Source organism: Ursus americanus, chromosome 4 (assembly GCF_024610735.1).
Source record: "Ursus americanus isolate L20-20 chromosome 4, mUrsAme1.1.p, whole genome shotgun sequence".
Classification (NCBI taxonomy): domain Eukaryota; kingdom Metazoa; phylum Chordata; class Mammalia; order Carnivora; family Ursidae; genus Ursus; species Ursus americanus.
The window spans coordinates 43,843,022-43,860,675 of NC_142130.1; the positions used below are offsets into that span (position 1 = coordinate 43,843,022).

Below are 17,654 nucleotides of genomic sequence, written 5' to 3' on the forward strand. Positions count from 1 at the left end.
CAAAAAATTAAGGAAGCATGACACCATCAAAGGAACAAAATAAAGCTCCAGTGGCTAATCTTAAAGAAATGGAGATCTGCATGCCTGACAAAGAAATCAAAAATAGTCTACATAAGGAAGCTCAGTGAGCTACAAGAAAACACAGATAGACAAGTAAAAAAAATCTGGAAAACAATACATAAAAAAAAGGAAGCTTCAAGAAAAGATAGAAGTCATGAAAAGAAACAAACACAAATTCTGGGGCTGAATAATGCAATGACTGAACTGAAAAATTCAACAGAGAGATTCAAGCGGAAGAATTAATTAGTGAACACAAAGACATAATTTGGAATTATCTAGAGAGAGATAAAAAGCAAGAAAAAAAAATGAGTGAGTGATGAAAGTCTATGAGTCTTGTAAAACACCAGAAAACAAAATAATATAAGCATTATGGGAGCCCCAGACAGACACAAAAGATAAAGGAGCAGGAAACTGATTTAAAGTAATTGTGAGAGACAACTTCCTAAAACTTTGAGGGCAGTGAGTGAGGGGAATGGATGTCAAAATCTAGAAGCCCAAATAATTCGACTGACCATGAAAAAATCTTAAGTGAGACACATTATAATCAAATGGAAAAGAGAGACTTTTGAAAGCAGCAGGAGAAAGGTGACTCATCACATATAAAGGAGCCCCATAAAACTAGCATATTTCACAGCAGAGACCTTGCAGACCAGAAGAGTGGGATGATATATTCAAAGTGCTGGAAGAAAAAGCCTACCATGGAAGAATACTTTACTTGATAAACCAGAAATAAAGGTGAGATAATCACTTTCCTTAAAAAAACAAAAGCTGATGAAATTTGTCAGTATAGACCTGCTTACAAGAAATTCTAAAGGGAGCTCTTCAAATTTAATGGCAGAATGCTAATCAGCAACATGAAGACATATGAAAAATAAAACATACTGGTAAAGGCAAATATATAATTAAATTCAGAACAGCCTAATACTGTAATGGTGTTGTGTAAATCACTTTTAACTCCAGAACAATTGCTAAAAAGAAGAGTACGAAAAATAATTATAGCTATAATAATCTGTTAGTGAACAAATTAAAAATATGTAAATTTGACATCAATAAAGTAAAATGGGGGAGGAGATGTAAAAGTATGAGTATTGAGTATTGTATGCAATGCACTAAGTTGTAACCAGCTTAAAATAACTAGAAGGTGGGATGCCTGGGTGACACAGCGGTTAAGCGTCTGTCTTCGGCTCAGGGTGTGATCCTGGCGTTCTGGGATCGAGCCCCACATCAGGCTCCTCTGCTAGGAGCCTGCTTCTTCCTCTCCCACTCCCCCTGCTTGTGTTCCCTCTCTCGCTGGCTGTCTCTCTCTGTCAAATAAATAAATAAAATCTTTTAAAAAAAATAACTAGAAGGTATTTTATGTAAGCCTCCTAGTAACCACAAAGAAAAACATCTGATAAATACACAAAAGATATAGAAAAAGGAATGAGAGCATACCACTACAAAAAAATCATCAAATCACAAAGGAACAGCGAGACAGGAAGAAAGGAACTTCAAATAGTCAGAAAACAATGAGCAAAATGACAACAAAATGGCAATAGTAAGTAATTACCTATTAGTTATCCTAATATAAATGGACTAAATTCTCCGATCAAAAGGTACATAGTGTCTGAATGGATGAAGTAATAAGATTCAACAATATGCTACCTACAGGAGACTGACTTTACCTTCAAGGATACATACAGGTTTCAGGTGAAGGGATGGATAAAGATGTTCTATGCCAATGAAAACCAGAAAAAGTAGGGATAGCTATGCTTATATTAGAGAAAATAGGCTTTAAGTAAATATCTTTAACTAAATTAGACAAAGAATGTCACTGTCTAATGGTGAAGGAGTCAATTCATCAAGAGGATATAACACTTGCAAATATTTACGCATCCAACATCGGAGCACCTAAATATGCAGAGTAGATATTAATGGAAGTGAAGGAGAAGTAGAAAACAACACAGCAGTTGTAGGGAACTGTCATACCCCACCCTGAAAAATGGGTAGAGCGTTCTGACATAAAATCAATAAGGAAACAGTGCACTTGAACAACACTGTAGACCAAATGGCCTAACAGACATGTGCAGAACATTCCTTCCAACAAAACACGTTCTTCTCAAGCACACAGAGAATATTCCATAGGATAATTCATAATTTTTTAAAAATGCTAGTTTTACAAAAATTACCTCAATACAGAATTTCTTCAGAAACTGGATTTGAAGTAAATTAGGATTCCTTTGTCAGAAACTCTGCAGAACCCAAGGGAAGGAATGCATGTGCCTCTCAGGAACTATGGTGTTAGAAACTTGAACTAGGTGAGGAGTATAATTCTCTCTCTTTCTCCCTCTGCTTCTGCCTCATTCTTTCCAAGATGGGTGCATTAGTCAGCGTTCCTCAGAGAAACAGGGAGAGAGAGAGAGTAGGGAGGAGAAAGGGGGTGGGAGAGAGAGAGATTTAAAGAATTGGCTTACGTGTTTGCAGAGGCTTGGCGAGTCCAGATTCTGCAGGGTGGGCAAGCCCTAGAGACCCAGAGAAGAATAGCAGTTTGCTGAAGATAGTTTGCTATAGAACTCACTTTCCCAGGTCACTCTTTTTCAATCAAGGCCTTCAAATGATTTGACAAGGCCCAACCACAGATGGAGGGTAATTTACTTTACTGAAGGTCTACTCATTTAAATGTTAATCTTTTCTAAAAAAAATATCTGTACAGAAATATCTGCAGTAATATTTAACTGAATACCTGGGAATGATGTCCAAGTCAAGTTGATACATAAAATTAGCAGTCACAGTAGGAAAAATGGGGGAAAAGAGGGACGAAATATACTTCTCAATTTGGTTCCGAATTCTCATGAAAGTAAATCATTTGTGTAGCTGGGTGAGGCCCACCACTGGATTAAACAACTTTAATCCTGGGGGTGTCATCTGGAGAAAGCACTACTCAGCCCAGCTCATGGGAGGTACCCATGATGGACCAGTCCACGGTGGCTGGGAAAGAGGTGGAAGTAGGGTTACCTTGGACCAAATGGTTGTCAATTACAGCAAGGTGTCTCATAAATGGGAGATCTTGATTAAGAGCTCAGAATGTAATTTTCAAGTGTTAACGTGTATTTCCCCTTGATGGAATAACTTCTAATTTCTGTTTTGCAAAGGTTTTTGTGGACTTTAGTTACAATTCAGATTTTCTATCATGGTGTCTGTTGGATTTGTGGATACATAGTGGTTTATACTCCATTTAGGCACCTAAAATTGACTTCTTTTACTCTTCTCTGAATATTTTCTAGCTTCACCATATGGTTCACCTGTGGAAGGAAAGCAGAGCAGGCTCATACCTCCTGCAGATGGTAATATGCTTTTTAACGTTTTCTAGAGGCCAGTAGGAAAGGGAGGAAGTGTGGAACTGCCTTAGAAACAGAGCTGAGGGTCTGGTCAGGGGCCAGCCTTGAGGGCAGGTGCAGAGTGTGGTGATCTGAATGCTATGGTGTGAGGGACCCTGAATGACCCCGGCGCTTCTCCCCCAAGGCAGTTCAATTCCACGTGGAGATTATGGAGCTCTCTCTAGCAGGCTCTGTGCCAGGCTTTGTGGGGACACAGATGAGCGAGGCGAGCTAGACTGCCAGAGCGCCCTCAGGGGCTCAGTTTTGTGGGAGAACCCAGAAATAAGCACGGACCCCACCTAAACTAGAGGAGATGAGCCCTCGCATGGAGCGTGCCGGGAACGTGGAGGACGGAGAGTGGGCACCAAGGCTCTGGGGAGGCTTCGCGGGGACGCGGCATGTGAATGGCTCTTCAGGGAAGAGGAGCATTTTCATGGACAGAGCGCTGGGCAGGCACCCAGGCTGCAAGAACCGTGCCGGGAGCGCCGAGATAGGCGGTCGTGCCTGCTGGTTCCTTTCTGAAATGTGGGCGCGACAGGGGGTGGTAAGGTTGCCAAGGGGAGTCCATTTGAAAAGGGAGCTTTGGAAGCCAGGACGAAGACATGTCCGCGTTGTCTTCGGGCAGTGAGCGATCTCTGAAGGGGGTCGGAGTGGAGGGGATCACCCCTGTGTGCCAGGCATGCACCCGGCTGCAAGGTAAGGCAGGAACTGAGGAGAGGAGGGTTTTGAGACGGAGCCAGACGGCAGGAGGCTTGTGTAGTAACCCAGGCGTGGTGATGGGTCTCCAACTAGGGTATGGCAGTGAGAGCAGAAGGAAAAGGGGTTTGTCTGTGTGCGCGAGGCTGCAGGAGACCGGAGGGGAGCCAGAGACAGGTGCAGCCGCGCTGGGACGTGACTGCTGGTTCTGGAGCAAACACGGGAATCTACCCGCGCTCCCTCTGTGAAGCAGGAGGGGACATCACCGCAGCTGATCACAGGGGCGCGTGGAGATTGTATGTGGTGGACGGGCGCCAACCCACTGAGGGCTGGGGAGTGACTGGCCGTTGGTAAACGATCGCCACAGGCGTGGGAAGAGAGAGAAGAGGATTAGGGAAGGGTGAGTAACAGTCTTCACATAAGAGGTGTCATCACAGGTGAAGGGGCATCGCTGGAGGGTCAGAGAGCCGAGCGAGGTGAAAGAGCAGAGTCCGCCCTTGGGGCTCGGGAGCCTCCCCTTTGCAGCTACTTCTCTGGAGTCTGTGCCCCTGATACAATGCGTATTTAATTGATCAGCTCATGGGTTCCTTTAAAATAATAGAGTCAGGTCTTGAGAATAAGTATTAGGCAAAATATTAAAGCCTCCGACGGTTCACAAGCTTCGGTACCAACAGAGAGCACACCCCGTGCTCCTCGCCAGCCCCCCCTCTGTCTGGGTTCATCTTCAGCACCCCGCCCTTGGGCACCTGTATGCTCGCCCACACCCACCTCCAGCCGTTCTCCTAGCCCCTGTGCTGCTGCAGGCCGCTAAGCGTTGGCCCAGTCGCAGGTTCCCTGTGAGCAAGGTGGGGAGCCACCTGCAGTGGGGGAAGGAGCATGGGTGTAACTGGCCCTCAGAGCTGCTCTAACATCTCCCCCTCCTTGCTTCCTGTAGTTGTGGGATCTTGATTTGGCTGTGACGTGCAAGGGCTTGAGTCCATCCCAGAAGAGGCAAATGAACCAAAAGAGGAGAGGGGAGGAGAGATCTCACATACAGAGTTTTATCACTCAGGAGCTTCACCGGCATAACAACCTAGCCCCACAGCTGGTTCTGCTCACGTTAAAGTGATGAGCTCCCTGCCACTCACCTGGCTTACAGGTATGTGGTAGCTGAGGACCCTAATCCTCTCTCAGCAGCCCCTCCCAGGCATGGATGCATTACGTGTGTTTATGGGAGAGCTGGGGCTTCTGTATTGGACAGTAATTGTGGGTTGCAGGGCTTACGTTTTATACTAAAGATGGGCAAAAGCAGTGAACTTCCTCATTTAATCCTCATAATTAGGTGAAAGTACAGAAACAAAATCTGTGAGCAGTTCTCAGTGGGACTGTTTGGCAATGTACGTTTGACTCAGTAGGAAAGAAGGAAGGAAGGGAGAAGGAAGGGAGGGAGGGAGGGAGGAAGGAAGGAAAGAAGAAAGGAAGGAAGATCTGTTGATTTTACAGACTTTATGTTTCTCCAAATAAAAAATAGCTAAGAAAGTCCAGTTTATTCAACCTGAATGCCATCTTAGGCTTTCTATTTATGTTTGTCCGAAGCGGCACCTTTCAGGATAGGCATTTCGTTCTGATAATACTGATTTATTCTCTCTGATCCAAAATTAGGAGGAGAAAACCACATCACCCATTTTTCCACTTCCTGTCCTGAGGAGCGAGAGTTACAAGATAAATCTAGTAGTTTCTATGACCAAAAGATTAGATTTAGATGACTTTGTCCTTTATATTCTGTTTTCTTGTTTGTTTTATACAAAACTTGTGAAGCAATTTTAAACCTTTAAAATATTTTCATACATATAATGACTATAGTTTATCTAGTAACACAGAATATAGGAGACAGATGTTTTCATCTTTAGATTAGGTTTTCAGGTTATATGCATTTGTTCATGTTTAATTTTTCAGTAAGCCTAATATTTTTGGAATAAGATCACCAGCAAAGTCATGTTCTAGTACACCTTATGCAATATGTTGTGGAAAAATTAACACATGACATTCCTTATCAAGCTTTTCTTTCATCGTTCTCCTTGTGTGTGTGTCCAGATAACACTTCTCTGTCTGTACTTGTGGACACAAAGGTTGTGCTCGCTTGTCCTCCTGTCAGCTTGGAAAATGTGCTGATAATAAGGTGGGACATAAACCTCAGAGGCAAGCCTTCCTGCGCGAGAGCCTACAGGAGAGATAACAATGAGACCAGTGAAAGAAACTGTACTGATGAGAGAATCTCCTGGGAGTCCAGACCTGATCTGAATCCTGCCCTTCAGATTGGTCCCGTGGCCACGACCCATGAAGGATATTACAGGTGTGAAGTGGCCACACAGGAAGGGAATTTCGGTCTTGGATATCACCTCCAAGTGTCAGGTAAGGAGCATCACATCCTGTGGTATGTCAGGGAAGCAGATCTGGGACTGAACCAAATGTCTCCCTATATTCCATATCCTGTGGGTAAGACCAAAGCCTTTTCCTGTGCGTCTCTGCAGTGCCCCCTGAGGTGACCCTGTTTCGAGGCAGCAATGGAAGTATCGTGTGCAGGGCAGCTGCAGGGAAGCCAGCTGCCCAGATCTCCTGGACCCCACCGGGAGACTGTCACACTGTGGAACAACAGTTGGGCAATGGCGCCGTGACCGTCCAGAGCACATGCCAGTGGGAGGACGGCCAGGTGTCTAATGTGTCCTGCTCTGTCTCCCATGTGACTGGCAACAAGAGTTTGTCCTTAGACTTGAATCAAGGTAATTACCTGTTTCTGTTTTTGTTTTTTGAGTACTGAACTTGATGCTCAACATTTTATTCCGTAGATTATGAGTAACCAAGAACAAAGTAAGGAAGCTTGTGCTACCAATTTGAAAACATTCTCTAAAACTTAGCTGGGTAATACTTTAATATGCTAGGGAATTAATTCCTATTCCTTTATCAAATAGAAGGAATAAACTTAATAACTTCTTACCAGTACATTCTCTAAATATCTTGTATTCTGGAAGACACAAAAATTTTGTTAACTTTTACACCTTGAGATTAATAGTCATATAAAATAACAATACTTTTATATAATAGAACAAAGCTGATTCAGTAGATAGACAAGAGCAATAATTATGTAGCAGTCACCTCTTTTTGTTACTCTGAGTAAGAGACAAGTTTCCTTCCTCTCTCCCTTATCATCTGAAACCTATATATCAATTCATTTGCCAAAGATTTATTGAATGTTATAATGTGTTTGTTGCTGTCATGTAAAGATGAAAAGACAAGGTCCATGTCTTCATATCATTGCAGGCAGTATAACCTGGTGGTTAGAAGCAAAGTCTTTGGAATAATATGGCTTCTCCTTCACCAGCTGTGTGACTTGGAACAATATTTAATTTCTCTGTCTCATGGCTTTTTTAAAAAATTGAGATATAATTGACATATAATACTAAATTAGTTTCAGGTGTACAATATAATGATTTGATATTTGTATATATTGCAAAAGGATCACTACAATTAGTTTAATGTCTCATGGCTTCTTCATTTGTTAATGGGATGTTAGAACCCACCCCACAGACGTTATCATGATAATTAAAAGAATAACATATTTACTTAGCCTAGTGGCCATCACATAGTTGGTATTCAATAAACTTTAGCTACTATATTTACTATACTAACAAATGTTACCTTTTATATTAATAAATATTAGCTATTATGTTGATCATATTAATACATATTAGCTATTACATTCATTATTACATTATTAAGATCATCATATCCTATTAATTATTCTTCATAACATCTCTTACAGTAAGTTTTTTTTGCAACAGCTTTATTGAAATCTGATTTATATGCCATACAATTCACCCATTTAAAGTGTAGCCCTTAGTGGTCTTTGGGACATTCAGAGTTGTGCAACCATCACCACAATCAATTTTAGAACATATTCAGCACTCCACAAAGAGACCTCTATCCTTTAGTTATCACTCTCTAATCCCAGAATTCCTCCAGCTTTAGGTCGCCACTAATCTACTTTCTGTATATAGATTTTCCTACTTTGGACATTTCACATAAATGGAACCGTATAATATGTGCCTTTTGTTACTCCCTTCTTTCACTTGGGGTAATAACTTCAAGCATCATCCATGCTGTAGCATGTACTAATACATTCACTTCTAGGCGTTATTTTCCATTATCAATCTCCCACCAACTCTAGGCTCTTATTTTATACTTCTTGTCTTTAGACATATGCATTTATCTGCAGTCCCACTTGACTTTCCCTTGCATAGACCAAATATTCAACCTATACTCTATACTTGTTTTTCCCTTCCCATGTCCCGAGGCTTTGCTTCAGTAACTACCCTTGCTCTCTCCACGTCTTTTTTATTCCACAAATCCTTCCCCTAAGGCCGATTATATGAACACGACTCTTCCTTCTGAGCATAAAAGTAGAGGCTATGACTTCTTTAAACTCTTAGCCCTTGCCTTTCACTCATCCAAGATTTTTTAAAAAGAAGAATCTATATTCATTGTCTCTTCGATGTCACCTCATCTACTCCTTAACTCTCTTGCATCTTTCCGCACAGGAAGCGTTCTAATGAAAAGCTGAAGATCTCTCAAATGCCAAACAAAATACAAAATTTTAATTTGTAGTTACTAATTATCTTCTTTGTGGTATTTGGTACGGTTTTTCCTCTTTTCTCACCTATTTTCCTCCCATAATCATTTAGTTCTCTTCTCAACCTTCAGTAAACTTAGTCTTCTTAATAGTTTTCCGTCTATTCATTCCATGAAGGAAGGCATTTCTCTGAGTTTCATAATTGACTGTTTTCTTTTCACCTTGACCCCTATTCCTTGAAGGATCTCATCCATACATATGGCTCCAACCACCGCCTAATGCTTGACCCTCAAATCTGTATTTTTAGCCCAGATTTCTCTCCTTGGCTATGCCATGATCAAAACCAATTTCCAACTGAATGGCTTCACATGCACATGAATCATCAAGGGCACCTCAACTTGCATATTCCTAAAAAGGAATTCCTCTTCTCTACCCCTTCAAATCTCCATACTTATATTTTGTCTTGATAAATGACTCAAGCCAGAAAATTAAAGCTATCCTACAATATCACTCTTTCTTATTTCCCATATTCAAAATCAGTCACTATGTTCTGTTGATTTTATCTTAATTTTTTCCCTTAAATCTAGACCTTTATCTTTCCTTTGCATTAGTTGAGCACATGGTCATCTCTCACCAGAATTATTGCAACTTTCTTGTAACAGGTCTTCTGGCTCCTAACTTCCTTCCTTCCAATTTATCACCTACACTGTTACCGTAGTGACTTTTCTAAAATGAAAAATACACCCCTCCCTACTTACATGCCCCCAGTCACTTCTCTGTGTCCCTTGGAGATCTAAACCCCTTTAATCTGCCACTCTCCTTAGTCTCATGTCTTGCTGATCTTTAGCCTGTACCCCATGCATGTGGGCCTCTTTGGGCTCCTCAAAAGTGTTATTCTTTCTTATTCTTCTGTACATGCAATTGTACATTGTACATGCAATTTCCACCTCTCTACAATTTACTTCTTTCCTCATACTCTCTTATTCCATTTGCTCAATTCCTATTGAATTTTTTAAAAAGATTTATTTATTTATTTGAGATAGAGAGAGAGCTAGAACGAGTAAGGTTGGGGGGGAAGGCAGAGGGAGAGAGAGAATCCCTGCTGAGCACAGAGCCTGCTGCAGGGCTAGATCTCATGACCCTGAGATCAGAACCTGAGCTGAAATCAAGAGTTGCACGCTTAACTGACAGCCACCCATGCATCCCTCCTATTGAAGTTTTAAGGCTTAGAAACTGGGATAATTTTCTTTCACCCTGCAGTTTGGTTAGCTGTTCCTACTCTGTGCTCATGTAATGCCTCACGTATGCCTCTGAGTTCTTTATAGTCCTGTAATTGACTGTAACTTCTCTGACTCCCAGTGCGAGGTAAACTCCTTGAGAGTAAGAACCATAGTCCTCATTTGTATATGCAGGGCCTGACACAGTGCCTGACATACACAAAAAGCTACAGAACTAGGTTCAGATCATCAGATCATCACAGACTTCATCTCTATGTACCCCACTCTATGCTTTATCACATTTGATTTAAGTTAATGGGTTCTTCAAATTTTTGTTCAAATTGTTTCTTTCCCTTGGGAAGTTCTTCCTTCTTTTCTTAACCTACTTAATCCTGTTATTGGCAAGGCTCAATTCAAATCCCACTTCACCCTAACCTCCCAGTTGGAGTTGATTCAGTTTTCTTATTCCTGAGATGATTTACAATCTGTAATGCTCACTAGCACTGATTGCTCTCTTATAAGCGATCTTTTCATTTGTATGGATCTGATGTCTCCAATTGGATTGTGAGTCTTTTGAGCTCAGGCTGAGACCATGTCTTCTTCTTCCCTGACAGTGCATACGAAGGAGGTCGTCTGACATTCTTCTAGTTTAGTATTTGAGCTGTTTATTGAACAGGATGACATGACTTTTGGGGCCAAAAGTCAGAATAGTACTTAAAGTTTACTCTTGGTTGCCATTTTCATAGCAGAAATAAACTTCGGAATGATAGTCTTACTTAGTCTCATTTTATCTTTTCAACAATTCTTGGGGCCATTTTACAGATGAATAAATGAAAGTAAGACGACATAAAATACCCTACTAAAGGGGTGACAACAACTCAGTGACAAAATTACTTCACTATGTGGAAAATATCAGATGGTGCTCAAAATATGAATAATACCCTAGAACACTAACATTTGCACAGGAAGTTAGACAGCCTATTTCCTTTTTTTTTTCTTATAAAACTGGGAAGTGTTAGCAATGTTTACTTTGCATTTATTCATTTAGAAAATATTGAAAATCTACCATGTTATAAACGCACAGTTCCTAAACTCTGTCATGAAAGAATATCTTAACAGCATTTGAATTGCAGTCTAGAAGGTGTTTTGATTATGATAGTCTGTGAACTTTTAAGAATATTTTAAAGGCCTCTTTTAAACAACTGACCTACTTTGCTCATTAGAAGAATCCTTGAAATGGCTCTTTACCTCTGCCTGTGTTGCCTGTATTTAAAGGTGTCATAACTCTGGAATTTCCAGCATCAGCTTTACTGATCATTCTCTATGTGAAATTCTCTCTATTCTGGGTTATCCTGGTCATCGTGGGATGCAGCTACTTCCAGAGAATAAATGATTGCAGGTAGGAAATGAAGTCTAAAAAATATATAGACTCATTAGAAAGAAAACATCACTGTAAGGCTCTAAGTTTACAATGTCCTGGGAACAGCTTGATGCATTTTTTGGCACATTGTTTGTTCCCCTAGCCCTCGCTTTGATGTATAAGCTTTGTTAACACCTGGGAGCCCGGGAAGAGATGCCTTCAGCACTGGGGGCAAAAGCTTCTGTTTCATACAGTACTTTCCTGAGAGATAGCTTGTCCTGAGCCACCCTTCAAGAATTCTGTGGGGGAAATGAAGTTCAACTGGTGCTTCTTACGTGTATACTCCCTAGTGTCTATGCCTTGGAAGGTTTATATTCATTGCACTAATTATATATTTTATGGTTTTTTTTATAGACCATGAATATTGAAAAATCTGGAAGTCAATTTAGATTTGATGAAACATCATGAAGATCAGCCTTTGGGTTCAGCATCTAACTCAGCTGCTCCTATTACTATTTGATACCTTTGTGTTTATGTGAATCACTGTGATAGCTGGCAAATCCTGTTTCAAACTCTTAGCATATGTGTATTTATACACATGCCAAAGCTTGCTGCCTGCCATCATAAATGCCTGGGATGACTCATCTACTTTCCCCTTTGCCTTACTGAGTTCAGATTTGCAAACAAGAAGTAGCCCTGCTTCTCAGCCTAAAGAGGAAGATGGCTCAGCAAATGGCAAATTACAATGCTTTGCAGTTTTTCTACACCCTTTTGGGTTCTTTGGATAGTGCTTTCATACTTGCTTCTTATTTCCTCTGCCCTTTAAAGATGCTAAGTAATGTTGCAATGTCAGAAGTCACTGCAAACACTGCCTTCCGGTTGACCTGTAGCCAACCTCCCATCCCTTTCTTGCTTGCTAGAAATTAATACACGTTTGGCTTGATCATTGAATAAATGGCTAGAAGTCATTTTTAGCAGTACCTTAATTTTTGAAGAAATTATAAGCTGATCCCAAATAAGGAGCTCTTAGAGTTCCTGTGCTGAATGTCACCTCAACTTTTAGAGCTCTACTGTCTCAATTCTCTCTTGTCTGTACTCCAGGTTGGAATGGATTAATGGTGATGAAAACCCAACATCTTCTAGGGCCACTGTAAACTGGAACCCTGTCTTCATTGGTACATATGGTAATCCTGTAGGAAAAAGTATCCTTCAATTTAAAGGAAAAATTTCTTCTGTAAGATGGCAGGTGATTCAGGCTATTATTTTTAGCAAGGCTCAAAGGAAGAAAATGAATGCATACCACTATCCCGAAGACAATATATAAGTAGGATAGTCTAATTGTTGAAACAAACAACCTCCCAATCTCAGTGTATTCAGACCACAAAAGTTTAATTCTTGCTCACTTCATATCCCAGGGCAGGTTGGTAGATCTAGGACAGGGAACAAGAGCGGTTCTACTCCAAGGTAGCACTTTATCCTATAACTCTGCCCTTCTCAGAGCATTCTCCATTCAGCTGGTAAATGGGAAAGAAAGAGAGAGAGAGAGAGAGAGAGAGAGAGAGAGAGAGAAAATGAGGGATTTTATGTAGGAGGTTTTTATGAACCAGGCCTGGAGTAGTAACATGACATCTGCTCATGTTCTATTGGCTATATTTGTCACATGGCCACACTGACTTCTGTGGAAGTTGGGGAATGTAGTGTAGTGGCCTCAGCAGAAATAGAGTCAGGGTTTGGGTACAGATAGCTAGTTTCTGCCTATAGTAAAGGACAGGACAAGTGCTAAGATTAATACCTATTTTATTAGTAACTGAACATGAGCCAAGAAATAAACTAGTAAATAATTTCATATATAACTTACATTAACTCTTTTCTCTCTTTGTTTCTTTATTATAACTCCCTCATGTTTAAAACAGGACATAGAATGGAAAAAGTACCGTAGTTCTGTCACAGGCTCAAAAACACTGTGACACTGATTGCTAGTTGCCTGAGCCAATGCTCATCTTCCCCTTTCTCTTTGTGGTAGAAGATTGTATTCACGACTCCAGATCTTTCTCCCTCCCTCTGTCTATGTAATTTGTCAGTGATTTTTGAGTTGGAAACATAAAGCAAGTGCATGTTTCTCTAACTCATGTAATTTGCTCTAGCCAATCAAACGAGGCAGAAATGGTAGTGTACCAGTTTTGAGCTCACATCTCAAGAAGTCCTGTGTGTTTCTGTTGCCTGTCCATGAGAACATGCCTGGGCTAGTCTGCTGGAGGTTGAGAGCAGAGCTGGGTCATCCTAGTCCCATTCATCACCTCACTGTTGAGGCCAGCCTAGATAATGCAACAGTTAGTAACTCCTAGACAAGGAAGAAGCTCAATCAAGGTTGGAAGAGCTGCCTACCTGACCCTCAGATGATCCTAGACATTTGAGCAATTGTTGCTACAAAGGTTTTGTAATTATTACACAGCATTATTATGGTATTATATCTCTGATACAGTGCTTAATAACATGACTCCCATTTTATTTTGTATGGAGACACACTTAACTAAAAGACATTTCTCAGTTTCCCTTGCAACAAAGTGTGACTACGTGTTAAAATTTTTGCAAATAAGGTGTAAGCATATATCTTGTGTGATATTTTCAGGATATCTCTTTAAAGACAAAGAAGAGATCCTCTTTTGTTTTTCTTCCTTATCTCCTGGACTGCAATACTGGTGTAATGACTGGAGGTCTAGCAGCCAACTTGGGCCATGGATGACATTGAGGATGGAAGTCACTCACTAAGATGACGGAAAAGAAAGACAGAGGATCCTGGGCCCTAATGACCATGGAGTTGCCATACTAAACCCTAGAATACCTATTGTAAAATTCTTTCGTGTGAGAGAAAATATACTATTGTGTTCATGCCACTGTTATTTTGAGTTTTACTCCATACGCAGTTGAACTTAATCCTAGTTAACACAAGTACCTATTTTGCCAGTTTCAAGGTTTGCTGTTAATCTTGCAACACAAGTTATACTCTATTCATGTGCATTTTTCATGTTCTGTTTTCATTCTTCCCATGGAGATTATGAAACAGGTGTAACTTCGGAAGATATTAACCATATGTATAAGAACCAACTCTATGATAGTTCCAGAAGAATTCCTGGTTATGTAAAGCTGAAGGATACTCTGGCCTTGTGATAGGAAAGGGCTTGGGAATCTGGAGATGTGCAAAGATCATCTAATAGTCAGCCAATCCCTACACATGTGAGGACATGTCTGCATTACAGGCTTGGGAAGATAAAGACACTGTTGTAGGCTCTTAGAGAGGATCTGATCAGGAGAAACAGAGGAACTGAAATCTGTGGGGCTTTATTGTGTTAATCCTTTTTTCTGCCATCATTGACATAAAAGGACTCCATTATTCCTGGAAGAGATTTATCTGAATTCATGCTTCTTCACTGCCATGATTTTCTATGTGATGTCAGATTGGAAGAATAAAAAGCTATAGCTACTGTCTCTCAATCTCTTAGCCTTGCATAAAGATAAAAAAACATTTTTTCCCTAAATACATATATGCATACATATATACATGTACAACAAATTAATTGTGGTCCTAAATTGAGGAAAATGGGGAGCAACCTTTAGCAAAACATAGATAGCCACTAGATGGTGCTTCAACTTAATTCTTTTAACATTTGAAGCAAGCTAAAATCTAGCCTCAGGTAGTAATCCTGCATTTTTTTTCCTTTAATTTTCCCATTCAACTGCCTCTACATTTATTAATTCTTTAGGTTTTCTTGGGTAATTTTAGGACAATTACAGAAGGAAGAAAACAATTGTTAAAATTAAAAAGAAAAAATGTCTGGTTCCTAAACTTGAATTGCACTACTCCTGCCACTTAATTTTGGTAGAAACATTTAGTTTATCAAACAAGATAAGGATGGATATTAATAGTCTAGTTTCAGGGAAAGAGGAAATATGAGAATCTCTTGGTGGTTAAACCAAGATCAGTATTCACTTATTTCTTAAACGGAGTGTCGAGATCTTCGATCACTAAAGAGCAAATAGCTGCTTGTTAGTGTTACCAGCAGCAGATGGTTTGAGCTACAAATAAAACTCACTGGCCTTCTCTATTGTTGGGTCCAACCCCATTTCTCTTGGCCCATGACTTTTAGAGGCCTATGTGGTATTTTAAAGCTGGAAGGAAGCTACAGATAAGTAGGCCAACTTCCTTGTTTTACAAAAAAGGAAACTAAGACACTCAGAGTTAAGTGTTACTAAGAAGCCAGCTGGAGTGTGGACCTGCCTTGTTTACTGATGAGAGCACTCACAAAGTGGACCTTACAGTTTGTTTTGTTTGGAGAGAGAGTTGGGGTTCAAGAGGGAATTTATGGGAGTCTTCAAAAAGATGACAAAATGAAAAAGTGAAATAACACATGAAATATTTGTGAGATTAATTACTATCTTCAGGGAAGGACTAGATATTATTATTAAAAATTGAGTGTCACCACATGTTAAGGATATCACATTTAAGCTTTTTTTTTTTTTTAAGATTTATTTATTTATTTGAGGGGGGGAGGGGCAAAGAGAGAGGAAGAGAATCTCCAGCAGACTCATGGCCAAGCATGAAGCCTGACACAGGGCTCGATTTCATGACCGAGTCATGAGCTGAAGGCTCATGAGCTGAAATCAAGTGTTGGACACTTAACCAAATGAGCCACCCAGGTGCCCCCACATTTAAGCTTTGAGAATTCAAATGCAATGGAGAGATTTTAAAAATTGCTTCTTTAAATCTTACTTCAGTCCTTTCTACAATTTGGAAGCAGGAGGAGATGGAAGAGGACATTTTGTCTGGTAGGGAAATACACCAACTGTTTAGAGAGGAAAGGTAAAGCTCAGGTCATAGAATGCATTGGGAATACCAAAATAAAGGGAACTAAAATGGTCAGCATAATTTTTTTTTAAAGTGTTATCTCTGGACTCCAATGATGGGAATTTGGGGACCCTTGAGGAATCGGGTAGAAGAAGTAGACTAGGCCTTAGCTACAAAAAGAAAGTTGGGTGGTTGTCAATTCTCCATGACGGGATAGCTAAAGAATTCTCGAATTAAGGATGCCTTTCTGTTAGCATTTCGTTAAAGTCTGTTATATACAACAGCCTTCATGTGATTGATGGTGATTTAGAAATGAAGGAAGAAGGAACCCTACCCACATCCTGGGGAAAACAGTACACAGAAGGCAGCAGTTGGCAGCTCGGGTATAAGAAACCAAGGGTGACCAAGAAACTCGTCTGGGATTTGAAGTTTATAGTAAGAGATAACAAGAAGCCAGCAAAGAAAGGCAGACCATGAAAACCCAGTACTGATGCTGTAATGGAGGTAGGTACACAGTGCCAGAGCGATCAAAGGCAGGAACACGCAATTCTGGGTGAATGTGTGGGTTGAAGGTCAGGAAAAGCTTTGGATGAACTAGGAAGCTTTCAGCTGCAATAAACAGAAAGTAGGGTTCTGATTTAACAACAAAAACATTTATTATCTTACATAAGAAGGCATCCAGAAGGGGCGCCTTGATGGCTCAGTTGGTTAAGCATCTGCCTTCGGCTCAGGTTCTAATCTCAGGGTCCTGGCATTGAGTCCCGTCTCGGGCTCCCTACTCAGCAGGCAGTCCGCTTCTTCTCCTCCCTCTGCTCCTTCCCCTCGCTCATGCTCTCTCTCTCTCTCTTGCTCTTTCTTTCTCAAATAAATAAAAACTTAAAAGAAAAAAAAGAAGGCATCCAGAAGTAGAACCAACTTTAAGTCTGGTTGTTTCAATGGCTCTACAACATCTTGAAGGGCCTGGATTTCATCCTCATCTTTGCTCTGCCATTTTCAGTGTTCGCTTCATTCTCAGGCTGGAAGTGAGAAGGCGTTGGCCATCCCAAGGCCATACGGCATGTTCGGAGGAAGAGGGTTGACCATGTATTTCTCAAATCCCATCTTACTTGTGAGGACTGACAGCCCCACATTCGTTTCTTCTCTTGCCTAATTGGCCAAGGCCACGGGACAATTCTTTATCTAATCTCTGGCAGAGACCAAGATGTTCTTTGTGTTGATTAGGACTTCTGTGGAGCTGGGCTAAAGTCAGCACCTTTCACCAGGCACCTATCCTCGTGGGAGAAGAATGAAGAGAGACCTGAATAAAAACTGGAGCTTCAGTGAGGAGAATGCCTGAGAACGCTTAGTGAAGAAGATGGTAACAGTCGAGCTGAGTTCTAAAAGACGCACAGGAATGCTGCAGGTGCGCCAGGGCAGGGAATAAAGGGGAGAGGCAGCATGGGTAAAGACAGGGGACTGTAACAGAGCATGTCTCTTTCCAGGCAATGGAGAAACTATATCGTCCCACACAAGTCCT

General features: G+C 40.8%; 1 protein-coding gene across 1 annotated transcript in view; it reads left to right on the forward strand.

Annotated features, from left to right (window-relative positions):
• Positions 1 to 14,723, forward strand: part of LOC123784062 (cell surface glycoprotein CD200 receptor 2-like) — a gene marked incomplete at its 5' end in the record, with an annotated part of 32,645 nt that extends 17,922 nt beyond the window's left edge. The window contains 5 exons of the mRNA XM_045785184.2: positions 3,324 to 3,383; positions 6,186 to 6,503; positions 6,623 to 6,871; positions 11,211 to 11,334; positions 11,710 to 14,723. Of these exons, the coding sequence (XP_045641140.2) occupies positions 3,324 to 3,383; positions 6,186 to 6,503; positions 6,623 to 6,871; positions 11,211 to 11,334; positions 11,710 to 11,716 (758 nt within the window). The remainder of the gene's footprint in view (positions 1 to 3,323; positions 3,384 to 6,185; positions 6,504 to 6,622; positions 6,872 to 11,210; positions 11,335 to 11,709) is intronic.
• Positions 14,724 to 17,654: the final 2,931 nt, after the last annotated feature.